The 19,877-nt window shown below is 44.9% G+C and overlaps 1 protein-coding gene across 6 annotated transcripts in view; it reads left to right on the top strand.

The window, feature by feature from the left end:
* The window catches only part of LOC144597168 (uncharacterized), a 140,131-nt gene that overhangs the window by 80,573 nt on the left and 39,681 nt on the right, over positions 1-19,877 (top strand). For all 6 annotated transcript variants that reach the window (XR_013547706.1, XM_078406146.1, XM_078406141.1 and 3 more), the window contains 2 exons: positions 9,413-9,466; positions 16,193-16,304. Coding sequence is in view for 5 of the 6 variants with exons in the window: in XM_078406146.1 (XP_078262272.1) it covers positions 9,413-9,466; positions 16,193-16,304 (166 nt within the window). In the remaining variant the exon portion in view is untranslated. The remainder of the gene's footprint in view (positions 1-9,412; positions 9,467-16,192; positions 16,305-19,877) is intronic.

Here is a 19,877-nt window from a genome sequence, read left to right as displayed (position 1 = left end):
GCTGATCACTATCAATCAGTACCCCGTTCCTGCCTTCTCCCCATACCCCCTCACTCCGCTATCCTTAAGAGCTCTATCCAGCTCTCTCTTGAAAGCATCCAACGAACTGGCCTCCACTGCCTTCTGAGGCAGAGAATTCCACACCTTCACCACCCTCTGACTGAAAAAGTTCTTCCTCATCTCCGTTCTAAATGGCCTACCCCTTATTCTCAAACTGTGGCCCCTTGTTCTGGACTCCCCCAACATTGGGAACATGTTATCTGCCTCTAATGTGTCCAATCCCCTAATTATCTTATATGTTTTTCAGAACTGAAGCATATTCTGTCTGGCAGACGGCATAGTTTAATACCAGATAATTTGAATAAAATACTAGTAATTATGCGCAACCAGGCAACTTTGGTCATTTAATGTAGTATACCTTTATATTATCATATAAAACCATATTTTGGTGGTGGAAATACATGCCTTTTATGCCTTTTTTTGTCAATAAATGCCTTTTTCGTGCCTTTTTTGTAATTTTATTATGTCTATTACCTGCCTATTTCAGAGATTTTTAGGGCCTAAACATCCTGGCTCTACTTATTAGTAATCCGTTTGCTTGGTCCAAAAGTTTTTCCAACCTTTGAATGAACATGGAAAAAGAGCTGAATTTCAGGGATGAAGAGGTTGTCCTGGGCACTCTTTGACAACAAGCAGCTGTGAATTAGTGAAGATTATTCTGCCTGATGTCATGCTTAGAATAAATCAAGACAGTCAAGGTTGCTGGTTACCAATCACCTCAGTCATAGGGTGTCATTTACCTATTCACCTTGAGCTGCTTCACTCATGATCTTCTGTCTGTTCCAGGGCAAGTGGCTTTTCAACTGATTTTCTAAAGGTGTTCCAATACTCTACAAGACACATCAGAAATTAATGGAATACTCTCCACTTGCCTGAATGAGTGCAGCTCGAATAAAATCAGAAATCCTGGACAGCCAAGCAAAATCTGTGAAAGAGGAAAAATAAAGTTTATGTCCTGTCTGAATAACCTTTCTTCAGAATTGATTTTGATTGGCACCTTCTATCCCCAACTTCATAGTTAAAATGTATTCTATTTCCAAGATGTTTTTGAGCAACCTCTCCAATCTTCTACCAAAGGATAAGGGCAGCGGACACATGAATATGCCACCAACTCTGTGACTTGCTTCGTGTCGACTTAAAATCTCATCCTTATGTTTGGTTTGTCACTGGATCAAAATCTATGGAAATCCAGATGCAGGCATTGAGAATAGCTTCACCATGTGAAATCAACAAAGCAGACCACTTCAGGGCAATTAGATTTGGCCATTAAAATCCGACACTTGCGAGGAATTGTCACATTCCATGAATGAATAATACTTTCCAGCGTATCTCCTTCGATCGATCCATAGTTGTGTGGAATATTAAGGAAAAGATTTGATCGCAAACTGTTATGGGGATTGTGATGTGGAATTAACTTGTGCCTATTCACTGCAGAGTTATGTCAAATTTATGCTGCTTTCCATTAGAATAAGTTTGGCATTCTTCAGCATTAGACATTTGGTAATTAACATTAGCAATGGGCCAATATCATGAGTGATTAGCACCAGTGAATGCTCATTAGCACCCCATGTTATATGATGTGTGTAAAATGCCAGTCATTGGCATAGAACAGACAAGTGAATCTGACTTGGAAAAACATCAGTAAATCACACAACCAAGGTCTGAGCACGTTTAAAGGTTTTTGGTGGAGGAGGTGGAAAGTAGGAGCAATGTCCTGTTATTACAGGGGCTCCGGGAATCAGCGTGATGCTGGATCCCAGGAATCAAGCCATGAAGTAGATTCGTTTTTTGTCAGATACACCAGGTGGAGATGAAATTCCTTGTTCACATGAGGCTCATCGAGTAATCGGTAGACATACAGTAAAGTTAAGTACACCGATGAATACAATGTGAGCAAAACAGCAGAATGGTGCATAATGTGATGGAAAATCTGAAGAGCGTAAAATAATAAAGACCAGGGAGTAGTATCATAACATTTAATGACAAGATAGTGAATGCATCTTCATGTGCAACAGGCATCTAATTACACCATGTTTAGATATAAATTCATATTGCTTGTATTTCATTACTCAAATTTGACAAATGCTCCATTGTACCCTACAAATCTCTCACCCTCAGCTTGCAACTTGGCCATGCTGCATCTAGTCAACCACGCAGTCACATTATCCAAGCAGATTGCATCACATGAGAAACAGGAACAGGGATAAGACATTCGGCTCTTCGGACCTGCTCCATCATTCAAATGGATTATGGCTGACCTAACATTCCTTGCTCCTTCACCATACCTTTGTTTATCTTATTGATTAGAAATCTATCTAACTTGGCTTTATATATTCCCAAGGATGCATCCACATCCCTTCGTGGCAAGTTGTTCCAAAGATTCACACTCCACTGAGAGAACAAATTCTGCCCCGTCTCAGTTTTAAATGAGTATCCCCTTTTTTGAGACTATGCTCTCTAGTTATGGACTCTCCCATGAAAGTAAAAACCTGTTCTGATTTACTCTGTCCATCTCTTAGTTGGGTAATTACAGTCCAGTACAGAGTTGCAGTAAGACTTCCCTACTTTTGTGATGATGATACTTGATTGTCACCTGTACTTAGCTAGCTACAGTGAATTGTTTTTGTGTTTGTACACCAAGTACACAAAAGAGGCACCACAAAGGCACCGACAAAGTTACACAAAGTACTCATCCCTTCTTCGTCTCCCCGAACCCCTTGAAATAAGAGCCACCATTACATCATCCCTCTATTACTTGCTGCACTTATGAGCTAGTTTTGTGACCCCCAAATCCCTTTGACAATAGACAATAGACAATAGGTGCAGGAGTAGGCCATTCAGCCCTTCGAGCCAGCACCGCCATTCAATGCGATCATGGCTGATCACTATCAATCAGTACCCCGTTCCTGCCTTCTCCCCATACCCCCTCACTCCGCTATCCTTAAGAGCTCTATCCAGCTCTCTCTTGAAAGCATCCAACGAACTGGCCTCCACTGCCTTCTGAGGCAGAGAATTCCACACCTTCACCACCCTCTGACTGAAAAAGTTCTTCCTCATCTCCGTTCTAAATGGCCTACCCCTTATTCTCAAACTGTGGCCCCTTGTTCTGGACTCCCCCAACATTGGGAACATGTTATCTGCCTCTAATGTGTCCAATCCCCTAATTATCTTATATGTTTCAATAAGATCCCCCCTCATCCTTCTAAATTCCAGTGTATACAAGCCCAATCGCTCCAGCCTTTCAACATACGACAGTCCCGCCATTCCGGGAATTAATCTAGTGAACCTAAGCTGCAGCTTTCTGTAATTTTTCTTAATTTAAACACTCTTGTTTTGCTCTTCGCACTAAAAAGAACAACCTCTCATTTTCCTACTTTACATTCCATATGGCAGTTTTCTGTCCACTTACCGAATCAATCAGTGTCTGTGTAATGTGTATTCTCACAACTTGTTTTCCCATCTATTTTCGTGCAGTTGCTAAATGTGGCCACAGCACATTTGTATGCAGTTGCAGTCCCAAGCACTGATCCCTGTGGTACCCCACTGGTCACAGGTTGCCCAATCTGAATATGTTCCCCTTATTCCTACCTGCTGCTTTTTGCCAATCTTCTCCATGCAAATATATTACCTCAAATCCCAGGGACACTTACTTTGCGACTAACAAATAATCAATTCTAACATTTTTCCAACAATAGATGTTCAGCTAATTGCCATCTGGGTTACCTGCTTTTGGCCTTCCTTTCATTTTGAATCATGGTGTCACATCACTTGATGAGGGGATATCACAGTTCACTGACTCACGCCTTCCAATTGCCACACAGTGAGACACAGCAATTGACTGGAGGAAGGAACTGCAGGGTGCTGGTTTAAACCGAAGATAGACACAAAATGGTGGAGTCACTCAGCGGGACAGGCAGCATCTCTGCTCTCCCTGGCTTTCCCTGCATCGCATCGGTTGACGATGCTGATTGTTACTGGGGCCACAGTTGCTGTGGCCTTGGCCAGAAGCAAGGTTGAAAATATTAAAAATTATGCTTTCATCACACATTTTGTCTTCTCACATCCAACCTCTTTATTGCCCCATTGTCTAACAATTTACAAGTTTAACCTAGTGTAAGTGCACAGGTTACTTTTCCCATTCACACACAGCAACATTGCTCCATTCTCATTTTAAGTACCCCATCATGCCCGTTAGTAACATGCCCAGATGAAAGCTTTTATGACTTGATTTCATACACAACTATTAGCTCGTGCGCAGAGGGAAGGATAGAGGCGAGATCTGCACAGTGCTGAGTGGAACTGCATTTTATTGTGTAGGTTTATGCTGTGCAAACTCAGACTGCTGCTTTTACCATATGCTGAAGAGTTTGCAGGATGTTCCAACAAGCTATTCGCTCAAAGGATGAGGCTGGACTTTGGGGGTGTGAGTGTGGCTCGGGAAGGCAGCATTCATATTCCAACTAGATCTATAGATGTAAGCCAGCCAGTTCAGATTGCAGACCACTGAACCATGATGATGCCCAGCAGAACTACACTTTCTCTCTGGCGGTAGATACCTCACAACCTAGAATGAGATTTAAGCTTTCATTGAATCGAAAGAGCCTTTTCTTTGAGCTTCCTGGTGAATCAATGGATAGTTATAACTATCCTTTGCTCCAGTCTGGGGAAAAAATCAGATGCATGAAGATCGAATGTCACTGTAGTAGTCTTTCCATGCTCAGAGGAGGTAGGCATGGCAATATCAGGTGGCAGATTACAGCAAGGTTGTCATTATTGAAGTGCAAATGTCTTACAATTTATTCCTCATCATTGGGGTTTTGTTTCCTAAACATCCTTTGGACATCTGGCGTTGTGCAAGAGTCTTTTTTACTTCTCCCTCTTCCAGATATTTCTCCCTATTCATATCCCGTACTCATTCTGCCAGTCATAATCTATTGCAAGGTGAATGTCCACTAATCTGCAATCTGGGAACAGATGGTTTACATGGAAGTCCGCAAATGATTCTTTATGTAACTGCCACACAATTTCCTTGTTAGATGCCGTATGAAACAATTATAAAAATGCTAACTACTTCACATGTCAATACGGTTGTAAGTCAATCAACAGCTAGCCTGGAAGTGGTTGGTAATCCCTTTGGCTGCTTGACCTCTTCGGATCGTTCCCTTTGTTGTGGTGAAGAGGCTTGCTTGCCCCCATGATTCGGAGAGCGATGCCATCGGAAGCACTAGCTTCTTAAACAGTTTAAGAATAAGGGGTAGGCCATTTAGAACTGAGATGAGGAAAAACTTTTTCAGTCAGAGAGTTGTGAATCTGTGGAATTCTCTGCCTCAGAAGGCAGTGGAGGCCAATTCTCTGAATACATTCAAGAGAGAGCTAGATAGAGCTCTTAAGGATAGCGGAGTCAGGGGGTATGGGGAGAAGGCAGGAACGGGGTACTGATTGAGAATGATCAGCCATGATCACATTGAATGGCGGTGCTGGCTCGAAGGGCCGAATGGCCTCCGCCTGCACTTATTGTCTATTGTCTATTCTGGTAGGGCCACCCATGGCGGTAAGGTCGAGGATGAGGGTCCAGACTAAGAACGATCCAACCTACAAGACCTCAACGGTGGACCAGGCGGACGAAGTTATCTTGAACTCAACGGCTATGAAGGCTGCAGCAGATCTATCAACTCCAATCGTCTTGGTTCCCTTGCCATTGGAATGAGTTGATTGATTTGTGAAGGACCGTGTGCTTCTTGGAGTGCAACATCAAGTACACGTTAAACCAACGCACGCACAGGCGTCTTCGTTCTGTGAGCAGCACAAAACTTCACCTAAGACTTTCGGCGATGGGGGAAGGGCGACGGGAGCAGGCTACGTGATGGCTGGAGGCTCCTAGTCATATCTGCCGCTGAACTCATTGCCAGCCACATGAGGTTGTGTTTGGGTTTGAGTTCCAAGATGGCCGTGTTCTTGTCAAATCACAGTTGCCTATTGATAGTTGTAATCTGCATAATTTCGACAGATGTTCACTGCACATGTGCTAACTCTCTGCTTACTGATTTCATTTGCGGTACAACAATGAAGATGGATGTGCAGGATGTTAGTTTAGAGGCTAAGCATACATATTGTCTAATAAACAATTACTAATGATTCAATTTCCTTATATCAAAGAATGTCAAGAAACCTCCAGTAAAGAATGGTGAGGCACATATCATTTGCTGCTGTGATTCTGCAATCTAAACTTGAACAAAATTACAACAGTTCTCCCCATTGACAAGAGATGGACGAAAGGGTGAATACATATTTTTAAAAATTCATTTGCTTTTCAGAATCGAGGCAATGTTGGCAAGGCCACCACTTACTACCCATACCTAATTATCCCGAGAAGTGGTGGTGAGCCCTCTTCAACTACTTCATTCTTTCTGGGAAAGTACTCCCACAAAGGTATTGGACAGGGACTGCCAAGATTTAGATTCATTGAAGGAAAACCAATATAGTCAGGATTGTGTGGAACTTGAAGGCATTATTGACCTTTGTCCTTATCTTCTTTGGTAGCTGGCGTTGTGGTTGTAGCTAACGATGGGTATCTCTGCTTTGCATTTGCGCTGAGGTGCAAAATGAGGCTGCATTTTTCCAGATAAGCGGGCACTATTCCATTACAATCCTAATTGTTGCCTTGTATCTTGTAAAAAGACTTCACGGTGTCAGAAGGGGAATTGCTCGTCACAGAATACCTAGTCTCTGACCTGCACTATAGCTGCCGTAATTGTGTGGCTGGTTCACCAAATTGCTGATTAATTTTGACTCCCATCAACCCACTCCCCCTGGCCAGACTGGTGATTGTGACGGACCTGGTGATGGTAATGCCATTGATTGTCAAAAATAGATCGTTGCTCTCCCTTGTTGGAGGATTGTTTGGCACCTTCTTGATGTTTGTGTTACTTGCCATTCATCCCCCATGGCAGATTTTTTTCCAGGTCTTGTGTGCAGAGATGGGCTACTTATTTGATCTGCTGTTTCAGTTAAGCCCAATTTAAAGGAACAATGCCCATTCTTCTACAAAGAAGCTTCCAGCCATAAAAGCACCCTGGATCCTGTTTAATTGAAAATCAAAATACACTATTGATGTAAGAAATCTGAAATAACAGCAAATGCTGGAGATATTTGCTGGTCAAGCAGCATCTGTGGAGAGAAAACCAAAATCACAATCAGCAAGATTCACTTTTCAGTATTCCCACCACCTACTGTTCGAGCAAAGTTCACAGCTTGTTAGGTGATGGGTGCATGGTCCTCATATTAATCAACCTCCTCTTCTAACTTTTGATGTTCTGTTGATCTGAAGATGGTTAATGAATTCCTTTTTTACCTGCATCATTTTCTGCTATGTTGTGATGTTCAGGATGCAGCACACTGCTCTAATCTTGATCACTCCTAGTGGCAAAAGAGGAGTGGAGTGGAAGTTACTTGAGGTGCTCTCAGGAAGTGGAGTGAAGTTACTTAGGACCTGGGTAACTGGCTTGATGGTGATTCGATTGATGGGGAAGTGACTAGAGGCACGGAAAGAGAAGCATCATAATGCCCCAATTGCTGATTTCCTGGGATGCCAACAGCATGCTCCTTCCCCCCTTGACTGACGAAAAGTATCTTTACCTCCTTCCAACCTTCAGCAGTACTTTAAAGTATCCTTCGATGGTTGGCTCTCAATTCTGCACTTGCTGCCCAATACCAAATCTCTCAACCCTTCCAACCCTTCCAAAGCCTTCACAACCCTTCCAAAGAAGGCAGTGGAGGCCAATTCTCTGAATGCATTCAGGAGAGAGCTAGATAGAGCTCTTAAGGATAGCGGAGTCAGGGGGTATGGGGAGAAGGCAGGAACGGGGTACTGATTGAGAATGATCAGCCGTGATCACATTGAATGGAGGTGCTGGCTCGAAGGGCCGAATGGCCTACTCCTGCACCTATTGTCTATTGTCTGTCTTCACTACAGCTCTTTAAGTACTGGAGTAAAGCCTGTATCATCGTGTTACACATTCAATATTTCAATAGTGCTTTATTTATCACATCTGCAACTGCACAGTGAAATTCTTTTTGCATATGTTATACATGAGGGTGTCGCCATTTTTGGAGCCATTATTCTAAGTCTGGTCGGCCGGTCTGGCCATCTTTGTGTCCCTGGGGCGTCTCTTGCAGCCAACCTTGAAGGCACTGGAGGCATTACCCTCCCTTGCCTGCCTGCTGCCATGCATTCAATGTTAAATCCTCAAGATATAATAAGATGCTGTTCAAATACCACAGACAGATGCGTTGAAATTCACTTGGGTTTACATGATGCATCTGAATACAAAAAGATTGAGTGAACGAGCAAAAATCTGGCAATTGTCTTAAATATGGGAAAAGATAGAATCATCTGCTTTGAACCTAAAGAGTAAAAACAATCCACTTTCCACATAGAAAAAGCAATGGAACTCCGTAAAGACCTGGGAATTTACGTACGTAGATCAATAAAATGCCATGGTTAGATACGGAAAATAATTAAAAGGCTAATGCAATACTGACCTTCATATCTAGAAATAGGGAAGTTGTGTTATAAATATAGAAAGCTTGGATTACTGGATCTAAAACTGGATCTTTTAGTGTTGAAGATAAATAATAAAGCAGACTGGAGTGCACGTTCCATACAGATACATGCAGCCTACTTTTTGAAATCAGAAAATGGTAATCATTGATCTGTCGACAGTTTGAAACAAAATAATTTCTAGCCTCCATGTCTAGAAGAGGGTAGAAATTATGCTGCAAAATGTAGAAAACCTTAGACCAATTCTGGATTATTAGACATTTCTGAAAACTAGAATGATGTTTAGATCTCTGTGCTGAGGCTGTGCGTGTCCGTTGCCTCGGTAGGGGTCGAGCTGCCTGTCCGTGGGCGCGGGGGGGAAGAGAGTGGAAGTTTTGTTGCCCTCCATCACAGTGAGGGGGTGTTTGGAGTCACTGTGATGGATGTTGGTGTTGGGGTCGTGTGTCCTGTGTTCTTTTCTTTTTTGCTGTGTCTTGTGACTGCTGAAATTTCGTTCGGTATTTATACCGAATGACAATAAAGTTCTGTTATAATACATTTCCACACTAAGTAAATCACTATCAGCTCAAGGAACTTGGGGAAAATTGACCTGCAGTTATGCTGCTGATTGCAATCCAGCTGGAGTCTTTGGGTTATGTTGATATCAGAAGTATCTGTGGTCCTCAAACTTGCTTAGGTTTACATGTTGTGATTGTTGGTAATTAAATATTATGGTACACTGTTTATTTTGCATGATATTTTCTGTTAGCCTTTTTAGAGTGAAGTGGTGAGTACAATGTTTTCCCTCCCCAGGAGGAAGAAACACAAGGAAATGCAATGTACGGTTTCAGCATCACGACATACGAGGTAAACCACCTTAATTAACTTTCACAATAATGTGATCCATCACGAATAGTGTATGTCCAGTTGAATTGCTTTGTACTTTCTAATCACACATTGCAATAACCAAATGCCATTGAGGGAGGCCAGTGAGAGTGAGAGAATCTTCTGTGGGGAAACCCATTGATGCTGTGGAGAAGGAAGAGAGGAAGTAAGTCATGTATCCTGGAAGTCAAAGAGGAAGAGAGTGCAGGAAGGAAAGAGATACGCATGATATAGGAGTGGGGATAATCTTGAGTAATGGAGACACAGGGGCCTGCGGAATTTAGATCTTGAGCAAAAACAAGGTGCCGGAGGAACTCAGCAGGTCAGGCAGCATCTGCAGTGGGTCAAGGGCAGATGATGTTACGGATCGAGACCCTTCTTCAGACTGATGGAGAAAAACTGGGAGAGATAGACGAAGGGAAGGGATGGGGCAAAAACTGGCAAGTGATAGATGGATTCAGATGAGTGGAGATAATAACCAAGACTGGAGGTGATAAGGAGACAAAAGGGTTCTGATAAGAAGGAAGATGGGGAGTGAAATGTAGAACCAGAGAGAGAGCAGTGGGTGGAAGAGAATTGGAGGGATCGGGTAATAAAAATGAAAATATGGGACTTGAATTAGGCAGGCGTGGGAGATGAGCAAATGGACGAGAGGAAATAAACTCGGTGACAGGGCAGGGGGAGTGAAAAGATAGGTGTGAGCATGTTGGAGAGGAGCGAGGAGGGAATGGGTAAATGAGAAGCGGAAGGTTTAATGAAATTAGAAACTTCAATGTTCATGCCATTGTAATCTTGATTAATGTGTGAATGATGGGACACCTGAGACCCTTGTAAAATGGCAAATTTGTCTATTGTTCAATGCCATTGAAGGATGATATAAATCTAATTAAAATAGTTAATTCTTCCTTTGCCTGTAAATCGTCTTGGAAGAAATTCAATTTGGGAACCATTGTTTAAAAAAATAAAGATGGTTTAAACTGGAGATATTTTTTTGCTTGAGCTTACTTTGAATAGCACCACATTCCACAAACTCAAGATTTTTTAAAGAAGTTGAATCTGGAAGACTTTGTAGAATATGATATTTGTGGGAAGGTTATTTAACAGTCTGGAAAGTATTAGAACTGATCATTCTGCAGGATCAAAGAGAAGAGCCAAGCTGGTAGCATTCAGAAGATTTCAGCGTGCAGGTACAGCAGGCAGTGAAGAAAGCTAATGGCATGTTGGCCTTCACAACGAGAGGATTTGAGTATAGGAGTAAAGAGGTCCTTCTGCAGTTGTATAGGGGCCCTGGTGAGACCACATCTGGAGTATTGCGTGCAGTTTTGGTCTCCTAATTTGAGGAAGGACATCTTTGCTATTGAGGCAGTGCAGCATAACAAGGTTAATCCCCGGGATGGCGGGACTGTCATGTGAGGAAAGATTGGAAAGATTGAGCTTGTATTCACTGGAGTTTAGAAGGATGAGAGGGGATCTTATAGAGACGTATAAAATTATAAAAGGACTGGACAAGCTAGATGCAGGAAAAATGTTCCCAATGTTGGGGGAGTCCAGAACCAGGGGCCACAGTCTAAGAATAAAGGGGAGGCCATTTAAAACTGAGGTGAGAAGAAACTTTTTCACCCTGAGAGTTGTGAATTTGTGGAATTCTCTGCCACAGAGGGCAGTGGAGGCCAATTCATTGGATGAATTTAAAAGAGAGTTAGATAGAGCTCTACGGGCTAGTGGAATGAAGGGATATGGGGAGAAGGCAGGCACAGGTTACTGATTATGGATGATCAGCCATGATCACAATGAATGGCAGTGCTGGTTCGAAGGGCCAAATGGCCTCCTCCTGCACCTATTTTCTATGTTTTTATGATTGATTTCAGCAGTCCCAAAGTGCGAGTAGTTTGGTTGGCTAAAGATAACCAATTCCTGGGATTTTGTGCAGTTTCAGAACATAGAAATGTAGAAAGAAGCCAGAGTAGGTCACCTGTTGTGCCTGCTCAACCATTCAATAAGATCATGGCTGATCCATATTTCCAGGGCCTCTTTCCTGCACCAATGCCATTTCCCTTAATTTCATTAATAACTAAAAAAAATATTGATCTCTGTCTTGAATGTGCTCAACAATTGGGCCTCCAATGGTACCGTTAAGTAGAGATTTCCAAAAATTCACTTCCTTTTAAATCTCTATCAAAAATCTTTTCATCTCTGTCCTGACTGGCAATCCTCTTATTTTGGTTTGTTTCCTGGTTCTACTCTTCCCGAACGTTGAAAAAATCAATTTAGCAATTGCCCTGTCAAGAATGTAAGAACTTTATATGTTTCAATTAGATGATCTCTTGGTCTTCTAAATGTAATAGTCTGTTTAATCTCTCCTCATGATCAATTGGGGCATTGACTGTAAAAGACGGAGAGTCATTGCAGCTCTGTAGAACTTTGGTTAGGCTACATTTAGAGTATTGTGTGCAGTGCTGGTTGCCTCGATATAGGAAGAATGTGGAGGTTTGGAGAGGGTGAAGTAGAGGTTCATCAGGATGTTGCTTGGATTGTAGTGTGTTAATTATAAGAAGTTGGAAAAACAAATTATTTTCTCTGGAGTACCACAGGCTGAGAGGCCACTACTTGTAAAATTATTAAAGGCAAAGATAGGTTAGATAGTCTATTTCCCAGGGTGGAAATGTCATATACTAGTGGGCATAGGTTTAAGATGAGTGGGCAGTGTTTAAAAGAGATTTGAAAGGCATGTTTTTATACACAGAGGATGATGGGTGCCTGGAATGCACTGCCAAGGGAAGTGGTAGAAGCAGATATGATAGCAACATTTAAGGTATTTATTTCACAAAATGCTGGAGTAACTCGGCGGGTCAGGCAGCATCTCAGAAGAGAAGGAATGGGTGACGTTTCGGGTCGAGACCCTTCTTCAGAGTCACTAGAAGACTATCCTCACTAGAACATCCGTCGCCTCCACCTCCGAGCCTTTTTCCATGGGAAGGAGTCCTCACCCCCCAGTGATGACCCCTTCTCCCACCTCTTGGACCCGCCCCGGCCAACTACCTTCTAGAACAATTTTCTTATAGCAACATTTAAGAGTAATTTAGAAGACGTGTGAACAGACAGGGAATAGAGGAATATTAGCCACCTTCAGGCAAATGGGATTGGTTTAGATTGGCATCATGGTTTGCACGGGCCTGGTGGGCTGAAGGGCTTGCAACTGTTCTGTGTCTTATGTTCTATGACAAACCCACCATCTGGGAATCAATCTAATGAATTGTGCTATACTCGTTCTATCCCAAGCATATCCTTCCTTAGATAAGACCAGTTATGTACATATTATTTCAGATGAAGTCACACCAGGATCTTACCCCATAATTGGTGCAAGATAGAAGACCACTATGAAGGCAGCAAATTAGAGGCACAGAGGAAGAGTTGTAGTAACGTAAGCAAAGGCAGAAAAGGAAATAGGTAACACTAAAGAGTGATAGATCCTAGTGGTGGAGAGGCAATAGCTTCAGAAGCTCAGCTTGGGCACGAACCTTGAGTTGGGACACTTTTTTCTAATTTTTAGAAAACCAGAGCTTGTGCTGGAGCACTTTACCCAATATTGCAACTGACGCAGGGCTGGGTCAAACAGACGCAACATGGAGTCAATGAATGAATTGAGGAGACAACGACTGGGTAGATATGTGGTATCTATTCTGCCTTTGAATGGTGTTTCAAAGGTCACAAATGGTGTCCTATTCAGCTGGCTGGAGGTGCAATGAGCACATTGAAATAGGTTGGAGACAGCAAATAAGAATGATGAAGGTGTTCAAAATCATGCTTGGTATTAACAGTACAAATAAGTAATTACCTCCAGGGACATTTAAGTTACTAGCAAAAGAGTTTGTGGCAACAACATGAATTATTTAAGGCAGTATTTTTAAAGAATTATAATGGGACTAAAGGAGACCACTTACTTCTTAATGGAACATCCTGTCATCCCCATTTGCCTAGTCTTTTGTCACAGCTCTGCAGATGACTCTTTCTCAAGTGCCTAGTCAATTCTCATTTAAAGGCACTTGTTGATTCTCTTTTCATCAGCTTCCAAGGCAGCAATTTCCAGATCATAACTACACTGTGATGAAACTGCAATGTTTCCTCTTATCTCCTATCTGTTGCGCAGAATTTTAAATCTTTTAAATGTCTGTTAATGGATTTAGCTTCCCACTATTTACCTTATCTAAAGCAATCGCTTCCCACTATTTACGTTACCTGCTGCCTCACAGCACCGGAGACTCGGGTTCAATCCTGACCTCGGGTGCTGTCTGTGCTGAGTTTGCACGTTCTCTCTGTGACCGCGTGGGATTGCTCCGGTTTCTTCCCATATCCCAAAGACGTACAGATCTTGTAGGTTAGTTGGCTTCTGTAAACGGCCCCTCGTGCATAGGAAGTGGATGCAAAAGTGGGATAAATATAGAATTAGTTTGAACAGGTGATCGATAGTCGGAGTAGACTTGGCAGGCCAAAGAGCCTTTTTCCATGCTGAATCTGTAAATTAAACTAAACAGTTATGAACGTGTACATCTATCATTTCTTGCCTCAATCTTCTTAGGCCCAAGACAAACAATGCGAGATCACCCAGTCTAAACTGATCACTCTTCCCAAGAACCATGCTAGTCATTTTTTTCTGCGCCCTCTCACATACTTCCTGAAGTTAGTGGACCAGAGTTGGACACTACTCCAGTTAGTTCCAACGAGTGTTGCACAGTTGGGGGGCACGATAGCGCAGTAGTGGAGTTGCTGCCTTACAGCGGCTGAGACCCAGGTTCAATCCTGACTACGATTGATGTCTGTACGGAGTTTGTACGTTCTCCCTGTGACCTGCGTGGATTTTCTCCGGTTTCCTCCCACACTCCAAAGATTTACAGGTTTGTAGGCTAATTGGCTTGGCATAATTGTAAATTGTCTGTAGTGTGTGTAGGATAGTGCTAGTATGCAGGGATCGCTGGTCTTCCTATAATATTATTGATACCGATGTTTATGACAAACTCAAACTTCTCAGTCTTCCCAGGCAGAATTTTTTGCAACCACCCAGGATTATCCCTGACCCTCGCACCAAGAAGGCAACATAGTATCCTGAATTATGTACACAACTACAGAAATCCCTCACTGTATCTGTATCAAACCCCTTATGATCCCTACTCACTCGACCTTCCTGATGCTCCCTGTCCAACTCAGCCACACATGGCATCATGGCCTTGCCTTTGGCTATAATCCTCAGAAGAATCCTCCATCAATATTGACAGCCAAACATTTGTCATAGAGCAAGATGCACTTATGGCTCCCCTGAACCACCTACATTTGTTTCTCTGCCTGTATCTTTTTGAGCCCAAGGTGAACAGAACTGGAACATAGATACTCGGCGATCGTTTTGTTGAACATCTCCGCTCAGTCCACCTAAACCTACCTGATCTCCCGGTTGCTAAACACTTTGACTTCCTCTCCCATTTCCACACTGACCTTTCTGTCCTGGGCCTCCTCCATTGTTAGAATGAGGCCCAGTGCAAATTGGAGGAACAGCACCTCATATTTTGCTTGGGCAGCTTAAACCCCAGCGGTATGAATATTGACTACTCTAACTTCAAGTAACCCTTGCTTTACCTCTCTCTCCATCCCTCCCCCCTTTCCAGTTCTCCGACCAGTCTGACTGTCCCCCTGATTACATTGTATCTCTGCTTTGCTGTCACCTTCTCCGAGCTAACAATGATCTATTCTACATTTTTCTTGATCACATCTCTTTTGATCTTTTACACTTCCTTATCTCTGTAACTTCCTCTCCCTTGATGCTCAGTCTGAAGAAAGGGCTCGACACGAAATGTCACCCACTCCTTCTATCCAGAGATGCTGCCTGCCCTGCTGAGTTACTCCAGCATTTTGTGTCTATCTTCGGTGTAAACCAGCATGTGCAGTTCCTTCCTACACTGAACAGCTCCTGAAATATGGCATTCATAAAATACGCAGTCTCCATCTTAGATAGCAGTGACATTGCTTAAACTCCAAAGCCCAGAGCTCAAGCCCAGTTGGAGACACTACGCTGTGGTTATTCATTCCATGAATCTGCAGTGCCTTCCCATGCTTCTTTATGTTTATTGGAGTCATTTAATTAATAGTTAGAGAATATTAGTTACAACTATTAAAATACTTATCCTGATTGAATCTTCTAAATTCCCGAGCTGATTGTTTAACTCACTGGAGCTCTGTCTCCCATTTTTACTCTGTGCTTCCGACTATTACATGATGTCAGTTCTTTTCATGCATTCCTCTGAAGCCATACCATGTATGGAGCATTGCTGTCCTGCAAAGCTGCCAAAGGGGAATCTGATAATGGCCATCGGCTCTTTAGTGATCTCTGAATTTCAGATTAATGCTCATAGTATTGCTACATTTTAACACCCATTTGACATACATCATGGTTTTCCATGCTGATGCCATGAACAATAATATGTTTTTGTGTTTTATGTCACGATGCGGTAAACATAATTTGAGAAATAAATCAAACAAAAGCAGACGCATGCTTTCTCAGTATCCTAAATTCAGCTATTTCAGGCATGTAGCAGAGCTGGTGAAATAGTTGGGCGAAATTCTGTTCTGTAAAAACATATAAGAAATGTTGTCTTTCATTATAGTGTCAAAAAGGAAGTGCTCTTTTAAACTGTTACTTAAATATATCCTGCTATGTTTCAGATGATGGGAATCATTCTGACAAGACCAAAGAATTATTTCCGTGGTCTGAAGCCGCAGACAGCAGTAAATCAAAGGGCAAAGACAGACTGACTGGGAGAGCCAGAAGCTTTAAGTAAGTGCAAGAGTGAAAGTGGAACATCTCTATATTCTGTTGGCAACTTTACTGTTTGTGAAACTTGAGGCGACCATAATGTGAGTGTCCAGAATTCAATTTTGAAGCTTGGGGCAGGATTGAAGGACTTCTACTTTTAAATTACTAGTCAAGTTATTATCCAAAATGTTAGGTTTCAAAATAAGTAGATTCCAATACTGATCAAGAATTCACTGGAATCGATCCAAGTAAAACTTTTCAAAGTAATTGATGATTAAACAACTGTGACTGTTGTTTATCTTAAAATATGAATTCTTGACATTGCAGCGGTGTTTGGCACCAAAGAACTCTACTGAGACTGAACCAGGAGAACATTCTTATGGCTCTTCTTGGCTCATCAAAAGTTGTACCTTATGGAAACAGGTTATTTGGCCCACCGTTTAATGTTGTTGAATGGACATCTTGTGGCATCCCTGATGGTGACCCACACATGGTTCGAACCCTCGGCTCGGGGGGTGGGGTCACAGAGCTTGGAATGGGGAGGAGTGGCAGTTGGTAGGGGAGTTCCAGGAGGAGTTGAACTGGTTGGGGGTTTGGGGAGCTGTATGGTGCTTGAGGTATAAAGAAAACTTCGCTTGACACGAGTCCCGCTTCATTGGATTTGCTTGACGCTCGTGTCCCGCTTCATTGGTGACCCCGACGGTCCGAAATAGGTATTTTGGATCGCAATAATGGACACCGCCAGCGCTCGGCCCGCCGTTGCCGCCGACCATGCCCGACAAAACGCAGTCGTACTTAAGCTGGCGGTTTTCTAGACCTCGCAGCCCCAGGTGTGGTTCCAGCAGGCGGAAGCTCAATTCCACATCCGCATGATTACAGCCGACGACACCCACTGCTTCTATGTTGTCAGCGCGCTCGACCAGGAGATGGCCGGTCGGTTGGTGTCTTACCTGTGCGAGCCGCCAGCGGCCAACAAATACGAAGGCCTCAAGACGCTGCTCCTCTGCACTTTCGGGCTCAGCCGCCTGGAGCGAGCGGCGCGGATCCTCCACATGGGCAGGTCGGCGACCGTAAGCCATCGTCCCTCATGAACGAAATGCTCACGTTCATGGACAGCCACAGGCCCTGCCTGCTTTTAGAGTACGCCTTCCTTGAGCAGTTGCCCGATGACATCTGCCTGCTCCTCTCAGGGGCGAGTTTCGATGACCCCCTGCAGCTAACGGAATGCGCAGACGAGCTGGCAGGGCGGAGGTTCGCTCGATCGTGTGTCGACTGCACCTTCGAGGGCATAGCGACCTGGGGCCGTGCCCACCGGGGGCTCAGCTGAGCCTCTTGCTTCGGGAGAAGCTGGTATGAGCAACAAGAAGAAGTGGTGATTCTACCACCAACACTGGGGTTCCGCGGCCCACCAATGCCGCTCGCCTTGTTTGTTTCTGGGAATTGCCGGGGCTGGCCGCCAGTAATCACCTCGACGGTTGGCCAGATACACCGCTTATGTGCATGGGACCGGCGCTCAGGACGACGATTCCTGGTGGACACGGGCAGAAGTCAGCGTTTTGTCCCCATCGGGGATTGACACTCGTTCTGGGAAGCAGGGGCCCTCGTTAACTGCCGCGAATGGCAGCACCATATGAACTTACAGCGTCGGCACCATTCCGTTTATCTTTGGCTCTTGCCACATCACCTGGCCTTTCGCCGTTGCAGACGTGTCCCAGCCGTTGCTGGGCGCCGACTTCCTGCGGGCACAATCACTTTTAGTTGACGTGAGGGGGCAACGCCTCGTCCACGCTTCCACATTGGAAGTGATCTCCTTGCGCCCTGCTGCGTCCGCCACGCCAATCTGCAACCCGGTATCTGCAGTGGACAACATTTACGCCCAAATTCTGGGGGACTTTCCTGAAACTTCGACTCCGCAATTCCACTTGGCCATCTCGAAACATGATGTGGTGCACCACATTCTTACTTCGGGACCACCGCTCCACGCCTGCGCTCGCAGGCTGCCTCCCGACAAGCTCCAGATCGCCAAAGCGGAGTTTTGCAACATGGAGGCTATGGGAATTGTCCGGTGCTCGGATAGCCCACGGGCTTCCCCGCTTCACATGGTACCGAATGCCTTCATGTAGAGGCCTTATGGCGACTATCGCCGCCTGAATGACACCACCATCGCGGTTCGCTACCCCATTCCCCACATCCAGGACTTCTCTGCCCATCTGGTTGGGGCTAAGTTCTTTTCAAAGGTCGACTTAGTCCGGGGTTACCACCGTGCGGCCGGAGGACGTGCCCAAAATGGCTGTAATCACCCCCTTCAGGTTGTTTGAGTTCCTGTGTATACCCTTCGGTCTTAAGAATGCCGCGCAGGCTTTCCAACGCCTGATGGACACTGTGGGTCGGGGACTCGATTTCCTTTTCATTTACATGGACGATATCCTCGTGGCTAGTCGCTCTCGGCAAGAACATTGCGCCCACCTCCTTTTGTTGTGCCAGCGCCTCAGTGAGCATGGTCTTGTCATCAACCCCGACAAATGCCAGTTTGGCCTCCGTGCCATCGACGTGCTGGGCCACCGCGTGATGCAACACGGTGCAGTTCCGCTCCCAGACAGGGTCGAGGCCATTCGCCAGTTTCCGCGGCCTTCCACAGTGCGGGGCCTTCAGGAGGTGATAATGTTCACGTTTTATCACCGATTTGTGGCGGCGGTGGCAAAGATAATGCGGCCACTCTTTCAGTTGCTAACTAGTAAGTGGTGGGAGGTGCAGTGGAACGATGACGCGGAGACTGCTTGTGACGGGGTGAAGGAAGCGTTGGCTCGGGCGGCGATGCTGGTGTATCTGTGGGTCGATCCCCCTACTGCCCTAACGGTGGATGCCTCGGACTCCGTGGTCGGCGGCGTGCTGGAGCAGCCGCTCGACGGTCACTGGCGGCCTCTCGCCCTTTTTCAGTCGCCAGCTTAACCCGGCGGAACGGATGTACAGCGCGTTCCACTGGGAGCTTCTTGCCTTGCACTTGGCAGTACGACACTTCCGCTATTTCCTGGAGGGCGGGACTTTACTGCCTTCACTGACCATAAGCCCCTCACCTTTGCCTTCGCTAAGGATTCGGATTCCTGGTCCGCACGGCAGCAGCACCAGCTCACGGCAATCTGCGAATTCACGACCGACATCCGCCACATTGCAGGCAAATGTGACCTGGTTGGGGACGCCCTGTCCTGCCCAGCTAATGAGGCTGTCCTCGATGTGGGCCCGGGCATTGATTATTCCGCCTTGGCTGCGGCCTAGTTGGCGGACGAGGAGCCTACTGAACTGCGGTTTCTGGTTCGTTGCTGGACGATGTGCCGTTGGGTCCCTCCGGCGTTACTGTCCAGTGTGACGTTTCCACGGGGCAGCCGCGGCCCATTGTCCCGGCTGCCTGGCGTTGCCGGATTTTCGACGTTATTCATGGGTTGGCCCTCCCGTCTATCCGTGCGACGGTCGCGATGGTGGCGGCACGTTTCATGTGGCATGGGTTGCGGAAGCAAGTCGGTCGTTGGGCCGTGGGCGTGCATTCCGTGCCAAACATCGAAGGTGCAGCGGCACGTCCGGGCGCCAGTGCAGGAGTTC

Source organism: Rhinoraja longicauda, chromosome 10 (genome assembly GCF_053455715.1).
Source record: "Rhinoraja longicauda isolate Sanriku21f chromosome 10, sRhiLon1.1, whole genome shotgun sequence".
In the NCBI taxonomy this organism is placed as follows: domain Eukaryota; kingdom Metazoa; phylum Chordata; class Chondrichthyes; order Rajiformes; family Arhynchobatidae; genus Rhinoraja; species Rhinoraja longicauda.
Note: the sequence above shows the minus strand (reverse complement) of the source record. Positions and strands in the feature narration are given on the sequence as shown.